General features: G+C 39.3%; 2 protein-coding genes and 1 pseudogene across 2 annotated transcripts in view; 1 reads left to right on the top strand and 2 right to left on the bottom strand.

Annotated features, from left to right (window-relative positions):
• The window catches only part of NUBPL (NUBP iron-sulfur cluster assembly factor, mitochondrial), a 346,077-nt gene extending 332,677 nt beyond the window's left edge, over positions 1-13,400 (bottom strand). The window contains exon 1 of the mRNA XM_060096336.1: positions 13,341-13,400. The gene's annotated coding sequence lies outside the window, so the exon portion shown is untranslated. The remainder of the gene's footprint in view (positions 1-13,340) is intronic.
• Positions 7,802-9,810, bottom strand: LOC132488314 (ATM interactor-like; annotated as a pseudogene).
• DTD2 (D-aminoacyl-tRNA deacylase 2) lies at positions 13,069-22,222 on the top strand. Its single transcript, XM_060096337.1, has 3 exons — positions 13,069-13,285; positions 17,361-17,430; positions 21,323-22,222. The coding sequence occupies exons 1-3, from the start codon at positions 13,175-13,177 to the stop codon at positions 21,646-21,648; spliced, it is 507 nt and encodes a 168-aa protein (XP_059952320.1). The 5' UTR covers positions 13,069-13,174; the 3' UTR covers positions 21,649-22,222.
• Positions 22,223-27,908: the final 5,686 nt, after the last annotated feature.

The following is a 27,908-nucleotide window of genomic DNA, read 5'->3' on the forward strand; positions in this document are numbered from 1 at the left end:
CCTGTCATTGGGCCCCAAATACCAGCAGTTTAGTTTTACTGCAACTGCTACTGCCACCAATGCAACTTCTGCATCCGATCTTGAACCTCCTGTGCCCGAAAGCCCTACCAACTCTGAAGTCAGGGAAGGGGAAGTCCCATGAAGAGCCTGTTTATTCACATTGCTCACTTCCCAGCTTAATCTTGCTTGCAGCTATCTAATTGGCATGCCTGCATCCTAGCTGCAAAGGAGGCTAGGGAGCTGCATTCCGATTTCTACATGTAAGGGAAAAGGATACTCATAATGTGGGAATTTCCCCAAATAGAAATGTTATTCAAAAGATGACGGGGTCCATTCACTTTAACCTAAAAAAGCTTTTCAGAGTGATTAGCTTCAGAAAGAGAAGCAAAACTTGCGTTGTGCTGAGACGTGACAGGGAGGCGAGAATCCAGAGGCTTTAAGAGTAGCAACTCTCTTAAACTTAGAAAATTAAGGCGTTATTCCCCCTCCTTCTTCCCACATAAAGGAACTCTCACACATTCCACCAATTAGAGATGAATTTGTGTTAAGGGACTGCTATTAAAATGCAAATATACCTTTTAAGAAGGTTATGTTTCATTCACAAGTTAATGGGAATTACTTTAATCAGCTTCACACCAGTGGAGTGCTACTAAACACAGTACTTAGAATGTTAGATTTTTGATTATGGCCTAGAGGAAGGGAATCTTCTGAGTTGTAGGTCAAGCCTGGAGCAAATTCTGGAGATGCTAAAGGCAGCATAATACATATAGGGAATTGCTATAAAAGAGAAAGGAGATGGAGAGTTATTCCGAAGAGAGAGTTGGTGACTAAAAAAAAATTTGCCAAAAAAAAAAATTTTTGCCTAGATGTGGTATGGCCCTGAAAATCCAGTTTATGCCAAATTGTTTAAACTGCAGACCATATCTTCCCTGCAGTTAAGCCCAGTCACCCCAGTTTAGTTCAGGCTTTCCAGCAGGTGGCTCCCCTTCCAAGTCCTGTCCTTCTTTTACTGGTGAAACCCAGCAGGACCCTGCAAGGTCCTCCCAGATACAAAATCCCCTCAGCACCCGCACCCCTATTTCTTTTTTTGTAGAAAAAATTTTAGTCTCCTAGGCTTTCCCTGAGTTCCAAAGAGCAGACTCAAACAGTTACTCATTAGGGAAGTGAGTGAATACAGGAAAGTAGTCAAGAAACAACGGTTCAGCCACATAACAGAGTGCTAGTTACTCCTCAAGGGAAATGTATAAGAATCTGATGCATATCTTTGAGTTGTCCTGCAGGAACTACGACTCCCACCCACGTGGAGGATGGTGACTACATGCTGAGACTGCAGACTGGTTAGAACACAAGAAGATTGATGATTGAGATTCCTGGAGCATCACCCTATCACCTCACCACCAACCAATCAGAAGAAAGTCACACACCCTGTAGCCTTTCCTCCCCCTTCCCCCCAATGATGCCTTTAAAAACTCTTCCCTGAAAACCATCTGGCAGTTTTGGGGTTTTTTAGCGTGAGCTTCCTGTTCTCCTTGCTTGGCTTTGTAATAAATCTTTCTCTCCTCCACACTCTGAAGTTTCCATTTGTTTGGTCTCACTGTGCATCAGGCACATGGACTTGGGTTCGTTCATCAACATTGGGAGGGAAAGAACACAATGGTGGAAAGAGAAATCGTTTTCTAATTAAATTGTTTTCCTTGTTTCTTCCCTAAATTCTGAGCCCCCTGAGAATAAGAACAGCATCTTATTCCTCATATATTTCCAACACCCAGCTTGGTGTCTGGCATGACAAATAAATGTTAATAAACAATTGGATAAATATGTGAATGCAGTTATTAATTAATTCTGAAGTTGGAATTTTCTCTATTTGTGGGGATCTTTAGATTGTCCTTCCTCACGCATGCTAAGAATCTACAGTATTTCTTTGCTTCACTTGCCAAAAGGAGCAAACAATCAGGGAGCTGCCATCTGATAAGTACTGCTTTCCCTTTTTTATCTCAAGCAAATGCAACTGAAGATTTAGATGTATATGAACAGTTCATTATTGAAATTCTATGATTTATTTACTTCCTGCTGGAGTCAATATGAGCTTTACTTAGTTACAACACTCAAAGACAATAAAAATCGTTCATTATTTTTTCTGTATCAAGTCAAATCTGATTCCAGTTTTCTTCCCCCACAGTACAAAGAGAGCTCTAAGGGCTTAGGGACATAGTGGCTCCCTCTAACATGCCTCTTAGTTAAGTCTGCAAGAGCCCTTGAAGGCAGTGGCTCCATCCCTTTGTGAAATAAAATTCATATTTTATGACAAGATAATAAAAATTTAAGCATAAAAATTTTTCTTTGCCTTTTGACCTCCTCTCTCCTCTTCTACTGTCCATTGTGTATCTGCATTATGCATCAACCAAACCTCCCCCACCTGCAGAAATACCTGCTCAACCGTAAAAAGCAACACTCTCCTAGCATCAACAAGACAACTCCTTAAAAGGTGACATTCTTTCTCCATCTTGTAAGGGGCCACGAGATGATGCTTAGATCTGGATTGTATAAACTGTCAATAATGTGTCATTTAATGTACAGCTTTCTGTTTCGAAAAACTTATATAACTGTGCCTTGACTTCTAATAGGTGGAACAGTTCTCAGAGCTTTCTGAGATGCTCTTCCTGGATTACAATCCTTGAATTTGGCTCAAATAAAATTTTCAATTTCTGTCTTAGATCGACTGATTAATTTTTTGTAGACACCTTCCTGCCATACAAGCTGGGCTGTATAGGAGACATTTTCACCAAGGCTAGGATCGCAGCAACCATTCTCCTCTGATGTCTTGCCATATTCCCAATGGCTGGAAAAAAAAGGTGGGGAGGGGTCAAGGACCTTGACTCATCTTACACTGATAACTCACTAAGTCAAACTTCACCTCTGTAAACTCTTGGAGAAATTAAATATTTCTGCTAAAAATGTTAACAGCAGCTATGTCTCTCTTTGTCTTCTCAGCTGTTACCTTCCCACAAAAAGATGACAAAAGAGACCTCAGTGTGGCCTTTACAACCTCTTCAGTCAGTGTGCCAGATATCTTTTGCTGGCCTTCCTGATCTACACTCAAGCATTCTCCACCTTGCTTTCTTCCCTGGAGGCTTGGACATCAACAGGTCCCCAGGCTTCCTAGCTATTGGCTGTTTTTTGCAATGGGGAGCTCTGGCAGGAAATGGAAGGAAGGTAGAAAATGGAGTCAGGTATTTATTTCCCTAGCTCTCTTCCTAAAGGGTCACCTAAAATTGGCTATGCTTCTTAGCAGAAAATTCATTCCTTCTCTTAAGGGTCTATGTAAGTCTCTACCCCTGGATTCCAGACTCCCTCTTTTTCTCTCTTCAGACCAAGGGAATGGTAACATCTCACCTGTTACCATGCCCAAGGGAATGGTAACATCTCAGTTGTTACTACACTACCCATTGTGGTGCCCCTACAATAGTGCCTTTGTCAATAAAACTTTCCCAGGTTATCCTATTTAGAGTGTGTTATTTGATTGCTGATAGGACCCTGACTGATACAATCAGTGTGATAAAATAACTTATTTTTTCTCTGACTATAAATAATCTTCAATATCTTCTTTTCCAAATAATGTATTTGTTTATGGCACTTATCCATGGATTTCAAAGAACTATACAAAAATAATTCCCACATTTCTTGGTAGAACGATATGAGAATAATTTTTTAAAAAGAATAAAATCACAATTCTCATACAAACATAAAATCAACATGTGTCAAAGATTTTTATTTCATTCATACTTAACTCAGCAAGGAAGAAACCAGTAATATATTACAGCCAGTTCAAAAAAGAACTCAAATCTCCTCAAATAAAGAATTCCAAATAATTTATGCAGATACTCCCTAGCCAAGGAGGTAGATCATAACTCCCTACCCCTTGAGTATGGGCTGTGTTTAGAGATTTGCTTCCAAAGACTAAATCATGGAAGTGGGTCTGTGTGTAAGTTTACAGTGGAGAAACTTGGCAAACACACTACCCTAGTCAGGTAATTAAGGTCAACATTATCATCAATAAGACCTGTTGACAGAATGTACCATTGATATGATGTAATCAGAAGGGCACTTCATCTCTATGGTCATCCTCAAAAACCCATAACCCTGCTCTAATCATGAGAAAAACATCAAATTCCAATAGAGGGGCATCCTACAATATACCTGACCAGTACTACCCCAAACTGTCAAGGTCATCGAAAACAAGGAAAGTGTGAGAAACTGCCATGAACTAAGGAATCTTGTCAGCTAAATGTAATGTGGTATCCTGGATGGGATACAGAAAAAGGATTTAGAGAAAACCTAATAAATCTGAATAAAGTATGGAGTTTAATTAATATACCAGTGCTGGTTTCTTAGTTGTGACAAACATACCATAGTAATTTGAGATGTTAATAACAGAAGAAACTGGGTGAGGGGTATATGGGAACTCTCTGGTATCTTTGCAACTTTTCTGTAAATCTACATCTATTCTAAAATTTAAAGTTTATTAGAGAGAGAGAGAGACAGAGAACTACTCAAGGTGCTATATACTTTTAGTCAGGTAAGGAATGCTGAAATGAATTTACAAATGGATGCAAAACTGGCAAAACTGGTAAACACCCACAGAGTAATAATCAAATTTTACATTTTTATAGACAGTATCAGTGTTCAAAGAGTTAACTTCTATCTCTACAGAGTTGTAAGATAGTCTAGTCAAAGACAAACCGTGTATAGCCCTATAGGACCAGGTAAATCCCAGAAGTTCCAGCATTCTGTTAAAAAGATATCTAGAAATCTCTTTTGCCCATTTCAAAATCTTTCACAATTTTTTTCTACAAAGGATGCAGCTGTCAAAATTATTTTAAAAAGCCCTTACAACAGGCTGGTCTGACTTAACAAAACAGCTAACAGAAGTATACAAATATTCAAAAGGTTATGCAATGCTTTGCCAAGTTATCACAACACTATGAACTGAAAAATAACCCAAACATCAATATAATTTATCAGCCTGCCCTGGGGACACCCTACAGATTGCCAAAGATATGCATCATTGCCTTACAGTTAAAAGCACTTGCTATGTTATGTTACCTAGGCAACACACCAGCAAATGGTACAGTAATAAAATAAGAATTTAAAAAAGCAAGTTGAACAAAAGAACAGTCAATATTAAGTTCCAAACTCAATTCCATTTCCTACCTGGTTGTACAAACTATTTGTGTTAAGAAGGGACTCAGCTCTTAGGTGGGAACTATCATTTTCCCAGGCCTCATATTTTTGTATTGGAGGGGCTTCAACAGTCCATGATTAAGCCCATGATTAAGCCCATGATTAACACCATGGCATTATTTCTGTCTATGTAAGAAGAGACTCCATGACAAAATATCAATATATGATTATGGTTGGGGCATTTGCCCTTGGAGTTTTTATTTCAGACTCTTATTTAAATATGTATGTTTCCTTTTTCCTCACAGTCTTAATGCATGTGCCAAGTGTCTTTTTTTTTTTTTTTTTTTGGCCACACCGTCCAGCATGTGGAACTTCCCTGACCAAGGATCAAACCCACGCCCCTTGCAGTGGAAGGTGGAGTCTTAACCACTGGACCACTAGGGAAGCCCCAAGTGTCTTTTTTTTTTTTAGAATTCTCACTTCTCTTCAATCGCTGAGTTTCAGCTTTTACAAATAACCTTAGAACAATTCAGGTAGCTAAGGTTTTTGGGGGGAAACAGTTCTTACTTGTACATGAAGAACTATTGCATCCTCAATTTTCTGTAAATAACTCAATTGGCTGGATTAACAAACACTGTCACAGAAACACAAAAATTTTTTAAAGCCATAGATCACTGCATATATATTTATAAAAAGCCATAATCAAACATGCATTTCTCCTTACTAGGAGAACTTAAATAGATGTTTGAACATTAAGGCAGTGATGACTCTAAAACATAATGAAAGTCTAAGTTAAGGCTTTATGTTTGTTTTGAAACCCATATTCATAGGCAACTGTGACCAAAGCAAACTTTTATCTACTAGGTTGAGTTCATCTGCCTAGGATATATTATTTATCCACTACCAACAATTCTTCTACAGGATAGCAATTAGTAGCAAACCACTGATTTATTATACTTTAATGAATTATTAGTCCCCTCTTTAGGTTTTATTTTGAGGATTTAGCCTTCAGCAGCATAAGCATGTGCCACAGAAGGAACAGAGTATTTTTTGGGGTAAACTTAGAAAAATTTACAGACTGCACTGATTTTTACTTGCTTGAAATTTGGCCAGCAATCAAGAACTCAGGATCTCCTAAATACAGAAAACCTCAAAAGCATACTTGACCACAGACCCATCTCAAAACATAGATGTTCTTGAATATTGAAGCGATCAGTCATCACCTTACTTCCTTTGAAGACTGGTACTATCCTCTCTAAACAAAGCAACAAAATGCAGAATACCATATCTTAGATGGATCTATTCTATAATTGCTATCCTCAAGGCACAGATACTATCCTTGCTGGACCAATGTGTTTCCTCATTCAAGGAAAAAATGAGAGGTGGATGAAAAGAAGATTCACTTTAAAATAGTTGTTGAGTGCACTCTTGCCCTATTAAGCTTATGCAAAGTACTGAAACTTAGTGGGAAATTTCCTTTTCTCTTTATTTTTTTTAACAATTAGAGTGACAAAACTTGGACTCAGCTGGTGGGTGCACTTTGAGGAGCAGCTCTGGAGCACCGCCCTGGTCTTTTGTAGGGAGTAGGGGGGATGCTCATAGGACACACTCCAGTATGAGCTATTAGGCATGATTCCACAGCCCAGCGTTTCCATAGTTGGGGCGACTTACTGTCACTTAGACTGAAACGATCACTATTTACACTAAGTGCTTGCTGCTACTTCTTTAAGCAAGAATTTTACAGCAACACGTCTTGTGAGGAAAGTACTATACACTTACGCTGGTATCAGTAAGAGTTCACGTAGAGAAGGGATGGCATTGACTATATGAAAATTGTCTCAAAAGCTAAAGACAGCTGTAGTTTTCCTTTGTGTCTTCAAATAAGGAAAGAGTAAGATGTCAAAGCAGATGAAGCTGATGGTGTTTAAATCTAATGGTGCAGCATCAGATTTCTTTAGACATTATTAGGAAACAGGAATTTCTAACAAGCACTGGCAAAAGTATTTTAGGTGCAATTTATGTAAGTCATATGTCAACTAAAATGTTTCAAAAATTTGAAAAGTTTGTACACTAGTCCTGGTGAGCTTGCTTCAGCTAAATGGCTAGATGGGGTTTTTTTTAATTAATTAATTTATTTATTTATTTATTTACATTGTGCTGGGTCTTAGTTGCTGCACTTGGGGATCTTCTTTGTGGCACGTGGGATCTTTGTTGTGGCATGTGGGATGTTTTAGTTGCGGCATGCGTGCAGGGTCTAGTTCCCTGACCAGGGATCCAACCCAGGTCCCCTGCATTGGGAGCACTGCGTCTTACCCACTGGACCACCAGGGAAGTCCCCCACTAGATGTGTTTTAAAGGTGTGAAATACATTTATTTTTTTAAAGAAGGGAAGTCTACACTGAAAGGGCAAATGTAGGCAACACAAAAAACAATCACTTTTTTAGATCAACATCTTACACTTTATAATACACTCATAAATTTTTACACAAATTTCATGTTTATAAGTGCAAAAGGCAAAGAACCTCAAAGAATCGAAGTAACTTTATCATCGACTACATTCAATAGAGTTAATACTGTTGTCCCCATTCTCCATCTTCTAAATCCAGAAGGGAACCGTAAATGCCATCCCCCATGTGAACTCCACTTTCAGAAGTTGGAGACTGGGTGTAGTTCTGCACACAGCTGGGTTCCAACAGAGCTGAATTGAGTTTCCATTGTGTTCCAGGCCAAATCCGCCAGAAGAAAGTCATCCATTGCTGTCTGAGTTTCACTGCTGTTGAAGAATAAGCTCCCCAAAGTTTCAAAGCCAGAATTCATGGTCTGTGTTTCTGCACTGCTTAACTGAACTTTGCTTTCTAGAGCAGGTAGGTGTTTAGCAGTGGAGATTCTTTCAGTTTGGGTCTCTGTGTCAGATGAATCAATACTCATGGAAAAGCTGGAGTGTTTCAGAATACTTCCCAGAGGCAGATGAGGGCTACTGTCTAAAAAGAAGTTCAAGTCCCTCTGTGTCTGCGTGTCAAACATTTCAAGGCCTAAGAAGTTAGAATTTCCTCTACAACTGTAGGACTGGGCTGAGGTGTCTGCAAGTAAGACGTCAGTTTGGGTCTCTATGTCCAGCAATTCCAAGACTGGCTCAGTGGTTATAGGGCTAAGTTCACTCTTTTCAGTTTGAGTCTGGCTATTTGAGGCCAAAAAGAACTCTTCAATATCAAAATCAACTGCAGGATTCTGGGTTGGGCCAGATGGGAGCTGGGTGTCAGGTCCAGTATTTGTGTCAGACGAAGACTACAATTGTCCAGTGTCTGACCAGGCAGATTACTTGACAAGATGTTTTCTAGATCACTTAATAAATCCCTGGTTCAGGTCCAATTATCTGTCATGTTCTGTGAGGAAAGTGTACTATTCTGTGTGCTGAATGAAGTTCATGATTGGTTCAGATTTCTCAATATCTTGATTTAAAGTTTTAGGGTGGTTCTGAGGTAACAAGCCATGAGTTACAGTCTCTGCTACTAAGCTGCTGCTTATAATTTGTCTGTAGAAACACCACATGATGAATGGACACTCTCAAAAATGTCTCCACACATTACAGCTTGGTCTATCTGTACTCGATCATCTGTTGGACTTCGCATTCCACTGGTTTGAGTTTCTCTCAAGAGAGATCCCACCTGATGGGAAACTGGGATCTATAAATACATCAGTCTGAGCAGCTATAGATGAGATTACCTTAGAACTGGGCAAAAAAGTTTGAGTATGAACACTAATGGGAAGGGAAACTTGAGGACCAAATGTCAAATCAGTTTAAGAACAAGGTGATACAGAGGAATCAGGGCTAGCCCACTGTGCAGACAGTAAAAAGTGTTGTGTGGTGTAACATAGGTCTGCCTGTACATTGATTGAAGAAATGCTGTTTTCTTGACATATGTTCCCTAGTTCTTGTAAAGAGTTAGATGGACTTTTACCCAAGTTCACTTGAACACCTGTGCTAATTGGCTCAACAGCAACAGGATTTACAATTTTTGAAAGAGGGAGGCTCTCCTTGAGAGAGCAAGCCTCTGAATCTAGGCCAAGGATCAGGGTTCCTATGGACAAGGGCAATAAGTGCACAGAACCGGGGAGACACAGCCCTGATGATTGACACCCAACACCACAGGCTGGGCTGAGGAGTCTGCTGTAGGCACAAAGACAGGCACTTCAGGCTTTGGTAAAAGCAACTTCTGAGGATACCGTGGACGTGTTGGAAGAGTCTGCTTTCTGGCATTAGAGCTGCAAGAGTCTTCAAAAGAAGCCATTAGCTCTATTTCTGAAGTTTCTAGTTCTTGAGCATCTGGTCTTGGGGTTGATTTGTTGCTCAGTGATTCAGTGGTCTTACTGGACAACTTCTGGTTGTGCAGGCACTTTTCCATTTTCCTTTTCTTACTAGATGGATCCCTGTGTTCTGCAGGGATCACATGGCCAGTTCGGTAGATATGGGACTGTAATGCAGTCCTTCTGGCATAGGGACAGCCACACGTGCACTGGAAGGTCTTGCCACAATCCTCTGGATGTCTTTTCAAGTCCTACTCAGTGCCATACGAATTGCTGCACTTAACTATGTTTGTGCTGCTTTTCCGCATGCATTTTCATAAAGTGCTGTTTTCTGAAAGAAAAGTGAGAACTTGGTCTGTCAGGGCCTCTCGGGCATCCTTCAATCGGACAACAGTAGAATCTCGGGACAGTTTTCAAATCTTTTCCTATTGTTGGATTCTCTATGCCATCCTGCTGGTGGTGGCTCTTGACCAGGTGCGTGTTGAGCACCGGGCTGTTGGGCAGGATCTTGCCGCCGCCGCATGCCGGGCACAGGATGTTGGTCCACATGGCCCGGGACAGCTCGCTCACCCACGGAGGGATGAGCTCCCCAGCCAGCTGCCCCTCAGCGGCCTTGGGGGAGGGGGACTCCACGGCCCGAGGCGGTGGCAGCTCCCCACGCAGCCCAGGCGCCCCAGGCCAGAGCCGCGGGCCCTGCCACCACTGTCTCAGAGGCCACCAGGTGCGCCAAGTGTCTTGAAGCCCGAATTCACCTGAGTCTTTCACACCTCAGTTTCAGATACCCTGGTAGAAGAGTGACTATCTCTCATAGTAAATTGGTAAAGAGCCTTCTGAATATAACCTAGTATACCCTGCTTGACCACAGGGGAAAACGTGTTGATCATGCCTTATGTGAGAATTTCCACTCCATGTCATAGCAATATTTCTTACTACAAATGAAAAAATTAGTATTCTGGTTCTACCCCAATTCATGTGCAATTTAGTTAGTATGAACTAATTTCTCAGAAACTGATCACCTCCCTAGGCACTGAGGAAAACAAAACAAAACAAAAAACCTCTCTAAGCTTTGAAGTAGGGGGCAAGATTTCTTCCAAGCCTTCCCTGAAATGAAACCTCTATCTCTTCCTGCTGCATTTCTACTGATTAACATACCTCCAAGTAAAGCCTCGGGCAAGAGGTTCATTCTAGAGCTAAATCTTAGGAAAAGCTCTGCTTAGTCCAAGAAACAGATTTCTTAGTCTATGAAACAGATTACAAAACAGTTCATTTTTCTTTCTTTTCCTCTTTACAATCAGGAAGCTTACTATCAGCTGCAAAGGATCTTTCAGAAGTGGTTCTCAGTGTTAAAATTTGGGGCAGCCAACTTGAATGAATTAAACAACTTAAAATAACTCTAAATTATTATACCACCTCAGAGGGCCTAGAATGCATTCATAACTAATGCACTAGCTGCATGGTCTCCTTTCAGCACTGTAGCTGTTTGAGAACTATTCTTGCCCAGACAGTGATTTCTTGTATACTCACAAGGCAAAGCTCTCTTATGTTCCAGTGAATCTTCTTCCTCTAGAGCCAATTTAATGTTGTGCTTTGCCTCTTACATTTAACTTGAAGGAAATTGTACAACATGCTCCACGTCAACATTACATATGATGAACATAACTGTTTTATAACAAAAATTGAAGTTATATATCTGTGAAAACTTTGCTATGTTATCATCTCAGCACTCCAGTCAAGAACCACTGTCTTGTCTATTTGTTTTCAATTTTCCACATTCCAACTGACATAATTCCATTTTCTTTACTCCTTATGCTTTATTTTTATTCACATTTCACTATTTTATTGCAGGTATGGCTGACTTTCTTAAATTCTTTGTGGAATGAAACTAGATGTTCAAAAAAATAAAATTCAGAAAGTAAATACTTTCTCTTTGGTGCCTACTCTCTACTGCCCTCTGCAGGTAGAAAGAAAGAATAAGATCCTCACTTAACAGGAAGATTTAAAGTAATTGGTGTTTTTTGAGAGGCTAACCATTACCAACCAGACTCCATCTATTCACAGGAAGGAGTTCTCAATTTGCTAAAGTCCCTTCACTGTGGAAAAATTTCTGGGAACCACAGACCATTTTCAAGAGAGCTCCCTATCTCCTACACCCATATACAAATGGACATGAAGTCCTCTCTTATTCTGGGTGAAGGCTAAGGGCCCTCTATGTCAAAGTTCCTTCAAGCCTGTAAAACTTGAGTCTGGGAGTGAAAGAGAAAAGAGACATAAAGGTGCAGACAATGCAATTTGTCTGTGCTTTGCAGACAAATGTCAACAAATGTAGGAACCCCTGCAATGCCTCAATCAGAGATAATGTGAGATTTTGCTTTCTGTTTTTACAAAAAGTGAAAGGCAGCCTGCAAGATAACCAGCAAACAGGCAGCTTCAATTCTGTGTAGAAAGGACCGTTCATTACACATCGATTATTTTCTTCAGTTACACTACTTTGTATGGATAGCAACACTGTCAGTGATGTCATCTTCTGAAACAGAGACCAGGATGTATAGGCATATTGTGCCAACCGAGCCCAAATCAATGACCTGAGTAATGCAGTCAGGGTAACACTATTATTCTTCATCTAAACCCTCCAAGCCCATAGAAAAATAATGCTAATCTGATGCAGGTTCAAGGAATACGTTATGTGGGAAAGAAAATCAAGCCCTTGTTTCATTTTATTTACATTCTAATATGTACTTACAGGAAACACCACAGAATTCAGTATCATTATGTGCATCAGACTGTCATTTTATTTTTGAATGAGTAGCATGTTTAAAAATTTATTAAAATCAAACACTTTCTTGGATAAGAATATTTTTACCAAGGATATTCTCTAAAAGATTGATCTCCAAATATGTATTCACGTAGCCTACCAATACCTTTCCACAACTGCGAGAACAGAATGATTTATAGCATTCTTGATAGAGAAGGCAGCGTTGTTTTATTATTTGGGGTAAGGAATTTTTTTGAAAGATTTATAGCTTTCAGTTCCACCTCCGCTTGTTTTGTGATTCAATTGACTCATTCTATTTACCTCTCTTCATAATGGGCATAATATGGACTTACGCAGACTTAAAATTTTTCAACGTCTGTAAACTTAAGCTTTCTGAGCTGAAAAATGTCTCTTTAAAAGGTATGTAGGGAAGAGATCCACTGGGTCTTTTCACTCGCTTAAAAGCATACACTGAGGGCTTCCCTGGTGGCGCAGTGGTTGAGACTCTGCCTGCCGATGCAGAGGATACGGGTTCGTGCCCCGGACCGGGAGGATCCCACATGCCGCGGAGCGGCTGGTCCGTGAGCCATGGCCGCTGAGCCTGCGCGTCCGGAGTCTGTGCTCCGCAACGGGAGACACCACAACAGTGAGAGGCCCGCGTACCGCAAAAAAAAAGAAAAAAAAAAGCATACACTGAGCGCCTTCCACCAAATTGCATGTAGGCTGGGGTAAGGGTTAGTACGTACAAGTCTTTTAAGACCGCACATCCGGGCCACCGGAAGCCAGCCAGAGGCCCCGCCCCTCTGGAGGCGGGGCCACGGGCGACAAACACCACCCTCCGCCGCCGCGCGCTCCGCCCAATGCTCCCTGAGCGCCGGGGGCGGGCCTGTGAGGCGCGTGGCTGGAACCTGGGGGATATCCGCGCGGGCTTGAACCATGGCTGAAAGTGGCCGGCCACCTCAGGCCCGGGCCCTCCTGCAGCAGTTCCTGAACGCCCGGCTGCAAGTACGCCCCGCCGAAGGGGACGCCGCGGCCCAGTGGGTGGAGGTAACGTCGGCCCCGCAGCTCCGGTTATCCTGTGGCGCGCAGGGGCGGTTCTTACCTCACTGTCTCGGCGATTTGTGCCCCCGCGTCTCCCTCCGAGCCGGTCGCGTGGCGTCTGGCACGTGCTGTGGGCGGGGCGGGACTCCCGGCCGGTCCGCCCAACGCTACCCTCAGTGCGTTCCTGGCGTCGCTTCTCTCTTCAGTCCTGCACCACCGGCCCCGGCCCCTTCTCCCTTGGACTTATTTTCCGAGAGGAAGAGGGTGTCCCCTGGTTGGCACCCCGGGAATTGGGAGCTTCCTCTCACCGTTTGCCTACCTGAGCTCTGTGGACTTCAGGTTAGGCCTAGTAGCTCAGACCTCTTGCTTCAAAAGAGCAAAAAGCCTTGCCACGCCCTGCGCGATGCTCGGGCTGCTGGTGAGTTGTCCTGATCTGGTTCGAGCTTCTAGGTTAGATTTGTTGCAAGCGTTCAAGATCTGTTTTGAATTGTGCTCCGGATCCCGTCGAATTCCCTCTTAGGTTGACTGCAGCTAGGTGTTAGCACAGACGTGAGATTGCCCATGAAGCAGTTCTTTTTTCAAAAAACTTTAAAAAACTTGACTTATTTCCCACTAGGAACAAAGACGACTACTTTTATAATAATGTTGCATTGTTATCAAACACATTTCCTCCAAAGAATTTAAAACATTTACACCAATATGATGTCCTTCTGCTTGAATATTTACTTTTTTAAAAGAGCCTGCCCATATGCAAAATTCCATGCAAAAACAAAATTTTATTTAAGGCCCCTGACTTATTTTTTGGAGTAAGTTGAAATGAAGGAAAAAAATGTGTAATAATAATAAATAAAACTGGTGGAGGTACTCAGAAACTTTAATGTAGGAGCATATCATTCATTCATCTGCTGAATTCTGTCCCAAATCAAGCACTCCTTAACACAATCCTAGTTATTATTTTAAATACTACCCATGAACTGTATGTGGGTGACTATTCTTAAATCACTATCTGTTACTCCCTGGTAATTTGGAAATATTTATAAGCATAAACAGTCCTATATTTTTGCCCTCCCTTTTTCTTTCTCAAAAATTCATTTCTTATTTCTTACTTTTGTTATGGTCTCTTAAAAATTTCTCTTCCCTATTTTGAGATTTTTATTATTTTTGCCATAGTGTCCAAAGAATTGCCTATTTTTTTTTTTTTTTTGTGGTAAGCGGGCTTCTCACTGTTGTGGCCTTTCCCGTTGCGGAGCATGGGCTCCAGACGCGCAGGCTCAGTGGCCATGGCTTACAGACCCAGCCGCTCCGCGGCATGTGGGATCTTCCCGAACCGGGGCACGAACCCGTGTCCCCTGCATCGGCAGGCGGACTCTCAACCACCGCGCCACCAGGGAAGCCCTTTTTTTTATTTTTTTATTTTTTTTTTTTTTGCGGTATGCGGGCTTCTCACTGTTGTGGCCTCCCCCGTCGCGGAGCACAGGTTCCGGACGCGCAGGCTCCGGACGCGCAGGCTCAGCGGCCATGGCTCACGGGCCCAGCCGCTCCGCGGCATATGGGATCCTCCCAGACCGGGGCACGAACCCGTATCCCCTGGCATCGGCAGGCGGACTCTCAACCACTTGCGCCACCAGGGAGGCCCAGAATTGCCTATTTTTATACTTGCTTCATGGAACTATAAATCCCAAACTATTAATCATTTAGATTTCTTCCATGCTTCTTTATCTTTTTATATTCTTCATGTCACATCTCCCTGTGCAAAATCACAGATAGTTTATTGCAGCCTTCCAAACTATCAGTGTGTTTATTAACTTTAAAAGCTATTTTAATGCTTTCTCTTCCACTCCCACACATGGCTAAATTAGTATAAAGAGCTGACGAGTAATTAGATAGAGAGTAAATTCTTTCCTCTTTCTCAAGCATCCGCTATTCTATTACTAAAAGTTATAATTTAAAAAAAAAACATTTTTAATTGTTCTTAAGTTTACTTTTTGATTTGAAGGTTACTTTGCGTGTTCTTGGTTTCATTCATTTAGACCTTTGCTGTCACAGGCTAATGTTTTTCTTCCTGGGAGGTGAACATTTTTAACCTACAGTGAGAATTATGTGTACTTTCCTATATATTTGAAATGTTCTATTTATACCAAAAGAAGCTACAAGGAAGGTGATTCTGACTTGAGGAGGGGAATTTGTAGATCACAATTTAAGAGCTATTATTGGAATAAACTAAAAGAAAATACCTTAATGAAGAGGTAGTGTGGTGAGTAGAAGGAAAGAACTAGTGTTTTTTGTTTGTTTGTTTGTTTGTTTTTGCCCAAGCCATGCTGCATGTGGGATCTTAGTTCCCTGACCAGGGATCTAACCCCTGCAATGGAAGGGTGGAGTCTTAACCACTGGGCCATCAGAGAAGTCCCAACAGGTGTTCATTCCTGCGATTACTTAATTCTGACATTGCATGTGTCCAAATATGAATATGTTTGAGAAATTTTGGCCTGTGCTGAAACAATCCCAGTGTAGAGAGCTGTGACAGTGGCGCAGATATCTGTATTATTCAGCCTGCCACCTCCTTACTGATGGGTGTGCCCTGGAGGCACTTGTTTGTTCAAGAGCACAATTACACTTATAAAAAGTTACTTCTTATCCAGGTAAATCAGGTGTGAGTGCACAGCTGCATTTATGTTTATTTACAAGAGTATTTAGATAACACATAGAGCCTGTAATATACAGTAGAACTTAGATGCAGTCAACAGAGTCCCTATCATGTACAAAGCAGTCTGTAAAGTGCTTTGGGAGTTAAGATGTAAAATAAATTGTGTTTCAGTCCTTAAATTTCTTTTTACATAGTCACTTAATATGCACTTGTATCGCTCTTACTATGAGACAGGCACTGTTCTAAGCACTTTACAGATATTAACTCAATCTTTGTAATAGCTGTTGGACTCAGAAGGTTAATCTACAAAATAAAAAATTTAATGATTCACTGCAGCAAAATCAAAGTCATTTGTCAAGTGTCTCTTTTCCATATAGTCTCTATCCTACAAGAGCTAATAAAGAACTATCCAAGTCATTATATAAAATAAATAAGCTTACATTCCTGATAACAGAAAACCTCTTGATGTAGAACTTAATATGAATGCAGTTTCCAAGGTTTAATCACTGTGTATTTAATGTATTAACAAAAATAACAAAAAATAATTGGACAGCAGTTTCTTGGAGTTTATTGAAATAGAATCAGACCCTTATTTTCATTATCTATAAGTAAATGGATTAGGAGGAACAAAGAATGATGATGTCAAAAGACATATCAGTTACAGTGTTGTTTATACATCAGCCATATCTGATATAATGTGAATTCATTTGGTGTTGAATAAATGGGCCCCTGCAAACTAAATATTTATAAGTCTGTCAGCCATACTTAGGAAGAGGCTAGTTCATAGTCCTAATGATTTTGATCAGAAGTACATGTTTGGGGACTTCCCTGGTGACACAGTGGTTAAGAATGTGCCTGCCAGTGCAGGGGACATGGGTTTGAGCCCTGGTCCAGGAAGATCCCACATGCCACGGAGCAACTAAGCCCGTGCGCCACAACTACTGAGCCTGCTCTCTAGAGCCTGCGAGCCACAACTATTGAGCCCACGTGCCACAACTACTGCAGCCCACAAGCCTAGAGCCTGTGCTTCACAACAAGAAGCCACCGCAATGAGAAGCCCACGCACCACAACGAAGAGTAGCTCCCACTCACTGCAACTAGAGAAAGCCCACATGCAGCAACGAAGACCCAACGCAGCCAAAAATAAATTAATTAATTTCTTAAAAAAAGAAGTAAATGTTTGAAGGTATAACTTGGGGTCTTTACTGCTCTTGGCTGTATTTTAAACTTAATTTTTGAAAGAAATGATCACTGAGGTGACTGAATATTGAAAAAGATTTTATTTTCTCACATATTTAGGAAATTAAGTCTATTATAAAAAGTTATTCCTCTTCTTTCGCATTTAACCTTTTATCTATAAAAGTTGTGAAATTTTATTCATTTACCTCTATATATAGAAGCTTCTTTCTAATCTGAATTTATTGTGGTTTCTCATAGGTCCAGAGAGGATTAGTGATCTACCTGTGCTTTTTCAAGGGAGCTGATAAAGAGCTTCTTCCCAAAATGGGTATGTGTTTGATGTTTCTTTTTTAAGAGTGAGAGTGACTAGCAATAGATAGATGAATCAGAAGGGGAAAAAAGCACAATCTTAAATTGTACTGGTATGTAAGTTATAAATGACTTAACTCTGTGTACTGTTGTTGACTTTAGCTATTTGCCTTTTCCAAAGCTTAATGTAAGCAAGTGTGGTAGAATTCTTTTAAAATATCTGCAGCATTTCAGATCGTTTATAGATTGGTTTAGAAGAGTGTACACACACAGACAACACACTGAGATTCAGCCGAGGATACAGAAACTTGTTGGAAGCAGGGTGGCCACATAGGGAGAAATAGATGCTGCATTTCTTTTTTTTTTTTTTTTTTTTTTTTTTTTGCGGTACGCGGGCCTCTCACTGTTGTGGCCTCTCCCGTTGCGGAGCACAGGCTCCGGGTGCGCAGGCTCAGCGGCCATGGCTCACGGGCCCAGCCGCTCCGCGGCATGTGGGATCCTCCCGGACCAGGGCTCGAACCCGTGTCGCCGGCATCGGCAGGCGGACTCTCAACCACTGTGCCACCAGGGAAGCCCCTCGATGCTGCATTTCTTAATATAGTTTCCTTATCTCTCAGAGTCCCTAACAGGGGCACAGAGGTGACACTGTATGTACAACATGTGGTGCCCATCAAATCTGTGAAGATCAGGCTTATATCATTATTATAGAAGAATTCACATCAACCATTTATGCACTTCTTTGTAGGAAATGTGTATAAAGATGATTATTAAACCAAGCTCAGTGTCATCACAACCACACCTCCTCTGCAGGCAGAGAAAGAGTCAGTGTTCAGGCATCTCTGAACAATAATGTACCTGCCTGCAGCTTTCCAGTGTCCTCGATAGTCTATATCACTGAACATTCCTTGTGATAATTACATAGGTTCAGATCTACCAAATCAAATCATATACTATCTCAAGACAGTATTTGATAGAATAATTATGTACAAAAAAAAGAAGCCTGAAATAGTCAAGCTGTCCCTAAGGTTGGGGACAGGTTATATTCTCTTCATTATTAAAGGCAGTACCCATTAGTTGGATTAATAAATATAAATTATACAGATGGGTAGTTGAAGCAGGCGGAAGTTAACCTAGAAGAGCTTTAAGTAGTGGAACTCAAGCGTAAATAGCCCAGTGAGGAACAGCTTGGACAAAGGGCTAAAGCTTCTAGAGGGGATTTTATGCTGAGACATCAAACATGTTTAACAACTTTGTCAGAGGATGAAAACTAGACTTGAGAAGGGACTGCAATAGGTGAGGATGGAAAGCAAGTAACTGTAATAGTTTGAAATTTGAATCTGAAGGATAATACGGAGCTTTAAAGGGTTTAAAGAGAAAATGAAATGAGGTCTCCCGTTACAGAGGGTTATTGCCAGGACTTAATGCTTGGACATTGGACATTCTGTTTTTGCCTTGAATTAAAGCTTTCTTGACCATGAAAAGTATATAGTAGAAATCTTCAAAAACAGGAAGAGCATTTTTGGCCAAATTGTGGCCAAGTAAAAACACTGAGGAAGTCCACCTTAACTCTTCTAGTGGATAGTCTAACACAAAGCTTTTATATATCATGATTCTCAGTAAAGAACTGTGACTCTAAGAATCACATTCTACTGGTGTGAGTTGTAAGCAAAATAAGTCCATCTATTATTGATAGTAGTAGCCTGTACTTCCCTCTGTTCCAGGAGGCAAAGTAAGCCAGTGTGATGGGATTCTCTTAAACCCGACGTCATACTTATTACATGGCTTCAGATCTTTCCAATCAAATCATGTAGCCCTTGGGAACATAACAGCCAGTTATATCCATAAAGTCTGAAATAGCATGGCTCATGTATAGATGTGCAGAATCTTCCTCAATTCATCTTCAGTATAATTGGACAGAGATCCAGGGCCCTGTCAAAACTTAACTTCCCATTTACATCATTAGAGATATTTGATCAACAACCTGTCTTAGGATCTTTGAGTTTCCAAGATGCCATTAATTCATTGTCTCGTTTTAATTCTACTTACTGACATTTGTATTTGTATTATAGTTACTTCTACATACTGATATTTGTATACCAACAGCATTAATTGAATTCTCAGTTAGATCCAGTAGAGGGAAGTGTGTGGAAGTATAATAAATTATACTTACCTCTCTGGCCTGTTATTTCAAAACTGCCTCCTTAGTCTGTCACTAGCCTGAGGCCTGGATAGCTGGATAGTGATTTACGTGGAATGAAATGCTCCGGAGAATTATAGTTTTCTTAGAAGCAATCAATAGGACTGCAGGCTATATAGCAAAGTTCTATTTGTAATAGAGAAAATTAGAGTTTTTTATTTATTTATTTTTGGTTGTGTAGGGTCTTCATTGCTATGCGCGGGCTTTCTCTAATTGTGATGAGCAGAGGCTACTCTTCGTTGCAGTGCGCAGGCTTCTCGCTGCAGTGGCTTCTCTTGTTGCAGATGTTCTAGGTGTGTGGGCTTCAGTAGTTGCGACACGTGGGCTCAGTAGTTGTGACTCGCAGGCTCTAGAGCAGAGGCTCAGTAGTTGTGGCGCTCAGGCTTAGTTGCTCTGCGGCATGTGGGATCTTCTCAGATCAGGGATCGAACCCATGTCCCTTGCATTGGCAGGCGGATTCTTAAGCACTGCGCCACCAGGGAAGTCCCTAGAGGTATTTTAAAATAGGCATTAGTTAAATGAAAACTGATAGTGCTTAATGCAGAGCTTAGGAATTCATTTGGGTGTTCACCTTAGCAGGTTTTCACCAGGTTAATTCCTTGATTTGTAGAATGGGGCCACTGTACTGAATCCTTGCTGATATTTACTACAGGCTCTCTAATAGTTGAAACCATTGACTACCCCACCAGAAAGCATACCTTTTCAAGCCTGATTATTCACACAGGAGTGTGAGGTTTCAATAGTTCTTTTACCGTTTGTGTCCTCTCAGGACTATTCTTTACAAGCAGAAGTTATTTATACCCTTTATAGAGGTAGGAAGACCCTAAGGGTGTTTATATTAGGCATTTCTTTTGCTTATTGTTTTGAAAATGGCTAATGTTGAAATGTAAAGGTTTTCTAAGTTTAGATTTTTTAGCTACACATGGATATTTATGGTTATTTTGACACTTCTCATTCGCTATGAGTATACTTGTGTGTCATAAAAATAATAATACAATATTTTCCTGTATGTATATGAAGATAATGCCAGTAACTCTATACCTTTGGATTTACTTTCCCAGTTGACAATGAATTTCTGATGGTTCTTGCTTTCACCTTTATCCTTCTCACACTGGTGATGTTTGTAAAATGATTAGTCTTTGTTAATAATGTCTTCGAGGTTATAGAACTGCAAAATCTGCTAGTTTATAACAGGATTGAACCTGGAACCTTTGTCTCAGCTTAGAATTCTAGGCAACTAAGTTTAAAATAATAAATGCACAAAGGTTTTTATTTAATGTTCTATGTTATAAAGTAGAATAAGTGTGTGGAGGATCTGTCATGTTTTTTTTTTTTCCAGTGGGATTTGTTTTGAAATATAAAAAGGAACAAAAAGGCAAAATCTTTTCATGTATCCCCCAGGGCAACAATATCTTGAAGTTCCAGTATACAGTTAATTCTTTAGTCCATTCTGGATGATCTTATTGTTAGGAGATCCTAACTGCCAAGTCACATTTAAAACATCATGCCATTTTCTGCATGAAATTTTCCTTGTTTTTCATGCTTAGATCATTTAGCTTACTGAAGCAGTTTTAAAAATCTAGATAGAAAATTTGGGTTAAAAACATGAGCTGACAAACTGGATTTTAAGCATGAGGTTTGCTGACTAGAAGATTGTTGGTTTTCTTCATGTTTGTTTTCTACCTCAAAATGTTCTCCTTTCTTCCCTACCCAGTTAATACACTGTTAAATGTGAAATTAAGTGAAACAGAAAATGGCAAGCGTGTCTCTGTATTGGATCTACCTGGCAACATTCTTATCATCCCTCAAGCCACCCTTGGGGGGAGAGTAAAAGGAAGAAGCATGCAGTATCACTCTAACTCTGGAAAAGAAGAGGGGTTAGAACTTTATTCCCAATTTGTGACTCTCTGTAAAAAAGAATTAGCTGCTCACAGCAAGTGTGCCGAAGCTGGGGTTGTGGTGGAACATGGCACTTACGGCAACAGGCAGGTGTTAAAGCTCGACACCAATGGACCATACACACACCTAATTGAGTTTTGAAAAATTAAAAGTTTCTACAGTTGTAATTAGATTCTCTCCCCCTTCTGCTTGAGTACACTCATGTGCAGCATTTTTAGACAAGGAAATCCTGGGTCCCATCCATAACTCTGCAGCCTGCTACTTGGACGACCTTGCCACGTCACCTAAACTCTGGATCTCAGTCACCTTCCATCCTGCTTTCCCCTAAACTCACACTCAGAATTTTGAAAAATGCCTTGTATTCGCTTTATGGTCATTGATAAGAACATGGAAATGTTCTTAGAGAGCTGTATTTAAGCATTTTGCAATTAAGCATTTTGTGCAATCAAGAAAAATGTTTCTTATACCCTCAAATGTATGTAATATGTAGTAAAAATCACTTTTTGTGTTACGATTATAATTTTGTCAATTTTGTTTTAGTATTTCAGATTTCCATGCTTTGAATGAAAGAATATGCAATTTACTATTCCTTCTAATAATATCTATGAAAATGTAATACAGAAATGTTATTGGACATTTTAATATTATTTTCCAAGGACATCCAAGTGCTTTAAATTATTTTAAGAATCTTTAGTTGATATAGCAATAAGGTATGGGGGACTAAAAGTTGTTTTTATTTAATATACTAATGGCTTAATATTCTGTTTCTCAGTTTTTTACCAAAACAATGTGTGTTGCATTTTCTGTCTTTGGTTTTTAAAAGTTACTGTTTCATTAAATTAATGTTCATAAATTTTTTTAGGAAGTTCCTTTTTCGTTGGTTTAGATTGCTATAAAAGGAATAAAAGGAATAAAAAGGGAAGCTTTCTACTGGAATGATTTGAAAACAAGTTGACTTGTTCATTTCCATTTTATCAACTTAATGATTTGGAGCCAGTATTATTTTTTCTATTACTGTATTTCTGTGTCCTCCCCCCACCCCAGAATTCGTATGTTGAAGTCCCCCAATGTGATAGTATTTGCACATGGGGCCTTTGAAAAGTAATCAGGGTTGATAGAGCATGAGAGTGGGGCCCTTATGATGGGATTAGTGTCCTCATAAGAAGAGACACCAGAGAGCTTGCTCACCCTTTCTCTGCCCACCATGTGAGAATGCAGTGAGAAGGGAGCCATTTACAAGCCAGGAAGAGAACCCTTACCAGAAACCATGCTGGCACCCTGATCTTGAACTTCTAGCCTCCAGAGCTATAAGAAAATAAATTTCTGTTGCTTAAGCCACCATAAGTCTATGGTATTTTGTTCTAACAGCCCAAGCTAAGACAGTCATATAAGATAAACATCTAATAAGGTAGACTTTTCAAAGCCAAGAGAGGAAGATATACAAGAAATTGAAAGAATAAATGAATCAATAAAAGGTAATATTCATTTTTTACAAACTCCTTTGACTTGATTTAATATTTTAAAGAGTAAAAATGAAATAGTGTTTCTAATTATGAAAAAGATGAAAAAATTGACTTGAAGAAACATCTTAAATAGCTGTTGAAAATTCTTTGTGTCTTATAATTTCTTTAGGTTTATGTTCCTAAGATACTTCAAGTTTCTGTTATTACAAAAAGTCCTATTTTCTCTATATCCTTCCTGTACTATTCTATTTTGGAACTTAAGGATCAATAACTGACTTGGTAGTGAGCTCATTTGTCCTTAACTTTTGCTTTATTGATTCGCAATACACTTATTGAAATGTAATAAACTATTCATAAACTTTCAAACTCCAATTTTCTCAAAGCTTCTCCAAGGAGGTTTATATGTCTTTCAAAAAGATTATGTGTTACCTATTTTAAATCATTTTGATGTGTGTGGGTGAAATGCTGACTCACAGCCCTAGATTGCTATTTTATAGTTCAGGCAATTCTTAAGAAGAAATTTGCTTGAGGTACTTGCGGAGAATAGCAATTTCAACTACATGAAGAGTTATTAAACAGAAGATGACAGCCAAGTTTGTTTCATTTCCAAAGAGGCTAGAACAAGAGGGAAAAGGCAAGAGAAATAGTAGATAGGAAAATAACTACACCTTGGCTTTCTGCAGCTCTCCTTGCCCAAGGTGCTCAAAGAACCTTCAACAGATACCTAATTTTATCTTCACAGTATATAGTGACAATAATGCTGTGGAAAGTAAGAAAATGCTTAAATAATTTTCCCAAGATCACACATTAGGGAGCAATAATTTCTATCCCCCTGACTTTTCTTGTAGTGAGAGTGAAAATTGATCTTCATAAAGGCTTAGCATCTCCCAGTGTGGATCACTTGAGAAAGAACAGCCAATAAATTGTTTTATGTACTAAATTAGGTGACGGTAGGGTTACACTTAATTTTGGTGCCTTCTGCCTCTGTTTTTCAAAGATTCTAGAATGTTTAAATTAGAGTATCATTTCTTTCTTTTAATGGAAGTATAGTTGATTTACAATGTTGTGTTTCAGGTGTACAGCAAAGTGATTCAGTGTATATATATATATATATATATATATATATATATATATATATATATATATATATATATATATATATATATATATACACACACACTTTTTCAGGTTCTTTTCCCTTTATAGGTTATTACAAAATACTGAGTATAGTTTCCTGTGCTATACAGTAGGACCTTGTTGTTTGTGTATTTTATATATAGTAGTTTGTATCTATTAATCCCAAATTCCTAGTTTGTCCCTCCCTCCCCTTTCCCCTTTGGTAACCATAAATTTGTCTTCTATGTCTGTGAGTTTGTTTCTGTTTTGTAAATAAGTTCATTTGTATCATTTTTTAAGATAACAAGTGATATATGATATCTGTCTTTCTCTGTCTAAATTACTGCACTTAGAATATCATTCCTAAATACTATTTTATCTGTGCATTTGGCAAACTTCATGGATTCAATTATATAAAATACTGTGTGTAAGACATGGACTACCAATGAATATGAATTTATCTTGAATATACTCATACTAGGTAAATCAAACACTTTTACATTTCTTCAAGTCATAAGAAGGCATTGACATTTATGAGTAATATCTGTATTAATGATTTATTGACTCCATAATGAAAGACCTAAGCTTATCAGATATAAGGATCAAATAGTATAGAATCCTATGCCACTTGTTCTGGAGGATAACTCACATTGGTGTTAGAATGATGACATGTCAAACTTTTATTATCTATGATTAACATTGCAGAAGACTTGATTTGTTACATTATAGTTATTTCTTAAAACCTCACACGATAGGGCTTCCCTGGTGGCACAGTGGTTGAGAGTTCGCCTGCCGATGCAAGGGACACGGGTTCGTGCCCCGGTCCGGGAGGATCCCACATGCCGCGGAGTGGCTGGGCCCGTGAGCCATGGCCGCTGAGCCTGCGCGTCCGGATCCTGTGCTCCGCAGCAGGAGAGGCCACACAGTGAGAGACCCGCGTACCACACACACACAAAAAAAACCTCACATGATAGTGAAACTAGTATTTCTAGAAGTGCTTTATCTATTAATTTATTGAAGTAAGACTACTTTCTGAAAGGGAAGAACTATTAGAAAACTAACATTTTCATTCTGAAGCCACACTTTGATGATGACTTTAAATGTCTGTTTATTTTGATAGTCTAATTATTCTCCCTTCCTCCTATTTCTCCTACCTCTAATCCTTTTTTGCAGACCATCTCCAAGGTAATGTTTCTAGAAAATTCCTTTCTGTATGATATTCCACTGTTTAGAAACTTTTATAACTATTTTTTTATCTACAGGACAAAGTCTAAACTTCTGAGGTTGGCATGAAGGTTCTCCTTACTCGTTAGGAGTGAATGAAATGAAGGAAGAAATGTAGAGGTCCAAACTCAGAATCCTGAGAAAACATAAAAGGCAGCATATGAGAGGCCAGAGGATAGAACAGAGATCAAAGAGTCAGAGAGAACCAGAAAATGTATTGTTAACAAGATAGTTTTCAAGGTGTAAACAGTGCCAAATACTGAAGAAAAATGGGACAACACAAAGACTATCTAGTCACCTATCTCCCCCAGGTGATTCTTGTATATACTGGAATCTCAGAACCACTGTTATTCGAATGAAGCCCACACTTCTAAAGCCGATATTACAATTTCATAATCTGGCTCCAGGTTGACTTTCTAACCTTTTCTCCCTCTACTCCCCGATAGAAATTCTCCAGGATAGCTCTTTTTATACCCTTCTTAGACCATGCTCACTCTTCTTCAGAAGACAAGCAGAGTTGTCTTCTGCTCTCCTCTAAATCCATCATTCAATATCTAGCTCAAGTCAATCTCTTCTGACCTCACAGTAATTTCTCCTGCCTCTACCTCCCTGGGCATTATGGTTGTCCCACTGTTGACACTTGTAATGTGTCTTATGAGATTGAGTACTTCACCTTTTTTTTTTTATGCTTATATGTCCTAACTACAAGAGTATAAACAATATTGGGCAGAGACAATATGACAGTGAGCACACATAGTGTAATATAATTTTTCTTTAAATCTCCACAGTATTTCCATAGCACCGTGTTGTCCATGCTCAATAATTCACAGTAAATGTTACCTGAATTAACATGGAGATTCGTCAGTGGCTAGAATACTCTTGATTTTGGTTCGGTTTTACCAGTATTTCACACATAGATTTCTTTGTCATTAAGGAATAAAGAGGTTGGAATGTGCAGGAAGCAAGTTTAATACTGCTACCCCTTTCTTTAATATGATAGATAACACCAGAAAAGTTAAAAGACAAACTAAAACAGATTTTTGAGATTCAGCACAATTGTGGGCATTGCTATTTCTACTTTGTTAGTTTATTACATCAGTGTGTTAAAGAGAAAAACCACAGGCCAAAAATGGTATCACTTGTGCTAAGGCCCATGATACCAAACCTAGATTTAAGATCTAACCTAACTGCAGTTTCAACCTTCACCAGAAATGTAGTGTTTTTTTTTTTTTTTTACTGAAGTATAGTTGACTTACAATGTTGTGAAATTGTAGCACAATTGTAGCAGTTAATTTCTGCTGTACAGCAAAGTGATTCAGTTATATATATTTATATTTTTTTCCATTATGGTTTATCATAGGATATTGAGTATAATTCCCTGTGCTATACAGTAGGACCTTGTTGTTTATCCATTCTGTATATAATAGCTTACATCTGCTAATTCCGACCTCCTACTCCATCCCTCCCCCAACCCCCTCCCCCTTGGCAACTACAAGACTGTTCTCTATGTCCATGAGGCTGTTCTTGTTTCATAGATAGGTTCATTTGTGTCATATTTTAGATTCCACATATAAGTGATGTCATATGGTATTTGTCTTTCTCTTTCTGACTTACTTCACTTAGTATAATAATCTCTAGTTGCATCCATGTTGCTGTAAATGGTATTATTTCATTCTTTTTTATGGCTGAGTAGTATTCCATTGTATAAATGTACCACATCTTCTTTATCCATTCATCTGTCAATGGACATTTAGGTTTTTTCCATGTCTTGGCTATTGTGAATAGTGCTGCTATGAACATAGGGTGCATGTATCTTTTTGGATTAGAGTTTTGTCTCGATATATGCCCAGGAGTGGAATTGCTGAATCATATAGTAATTCTATTTTTAGTTTTCTGAGTAACCTCTGTACTGTTTTCCATAGTGGCTGTACCAACTTACATTCCTACCAACAGTGTAGGAGGGTTCCCTCAGAAATGTAGTCTTAGCCAGTCTGGAATTTTTTGGTCAGCACCAATTAGGTAATCTACCACGTGGTTCTCTCCAGCCTCCAGAAAAAGAAGCCATCTATATAATAAAACCCTTGCCTTTCCCTTCACCCTTTCCCCCCACCCAAAGATGTTCTGGCCTAAAAATAGTCCTTTCTTTTCTTTTGCTAATAGCTACTTTGCCCCACCCTTCTTCCTATAAAATCCTTCCATTTTGTACAACCCCTCACAGCGCCTGAAAAGTTGCTAGATGGGATGTTGCCTGATTCGTGAATTTCCTAATAGAGTCAATTATATCTTCAATTTACTCAGTTGGATTTTGTTTATTTCAACAAGGGTGATCACTTTACATTCTCTTAAGACTTACTCTGTATTATCTTTCTAATATAGTATAACTGTATTTATGTACCTAAGAAAGATTACAAGAAGCAAGCCATTCTTAAAACACAGAAGGAAAAAAAACAAATTTCATTTAAGAAAACCTGTATTTGAGTCCTTTTTAAAATAAACTTTTTGTGAATCAAAGATAAAAGTCTTTATTTTATTCATAAATATTAATTTTGATACAAGCTTTAAGACCCTTCTGTATTTAATTACAAAATAAAGCAGTTC

Source organism: Mesoplodon densirostris, chromosome 4 (genome assembly GCF_025265405.1).
Source record: "Mesoplodon densirostris isolate mMesDen1 chromosome 4, mMesDen1 primary haplotype, whole genome shotgun sequence".
Classification (NCBI taxonomy): domain Eukaryota; kingdom Metazoa; phylum Chordata; class Mammalia; order Artiodactyla; family Ziphiidae; genus Mesoplodon; species Mesoplodon densirostris.

What these genes read in the sequence shown, in the direction of transcription:
- DTD2 (XM_060096337.1), top strand. Translation starts at nt 13,175, where the DNA reads ATGGCTGAAAGTGGCCGGCCACCTCAGGCCCGGGCCCTCCTGCAGCAG. An exon ending in CCGCGGCCCAGTGGGTGGAG is followed by an intron (nt 13,286 to 17,360) that starts GTAACGTCGGCC and finishes GGTTTCTCATAG; the next exon opens with GTCCAGAGAGGATTAGTGAT. An exon ending in AGAGCTTCTTCCCAAAATGG is followed by an intron (nt 17,431 to 21,322) that starts GTATGTGTTTGA and finishes TTCCCTACCCAG; the next exon opens with TTAATACACTGTTAAATGTG.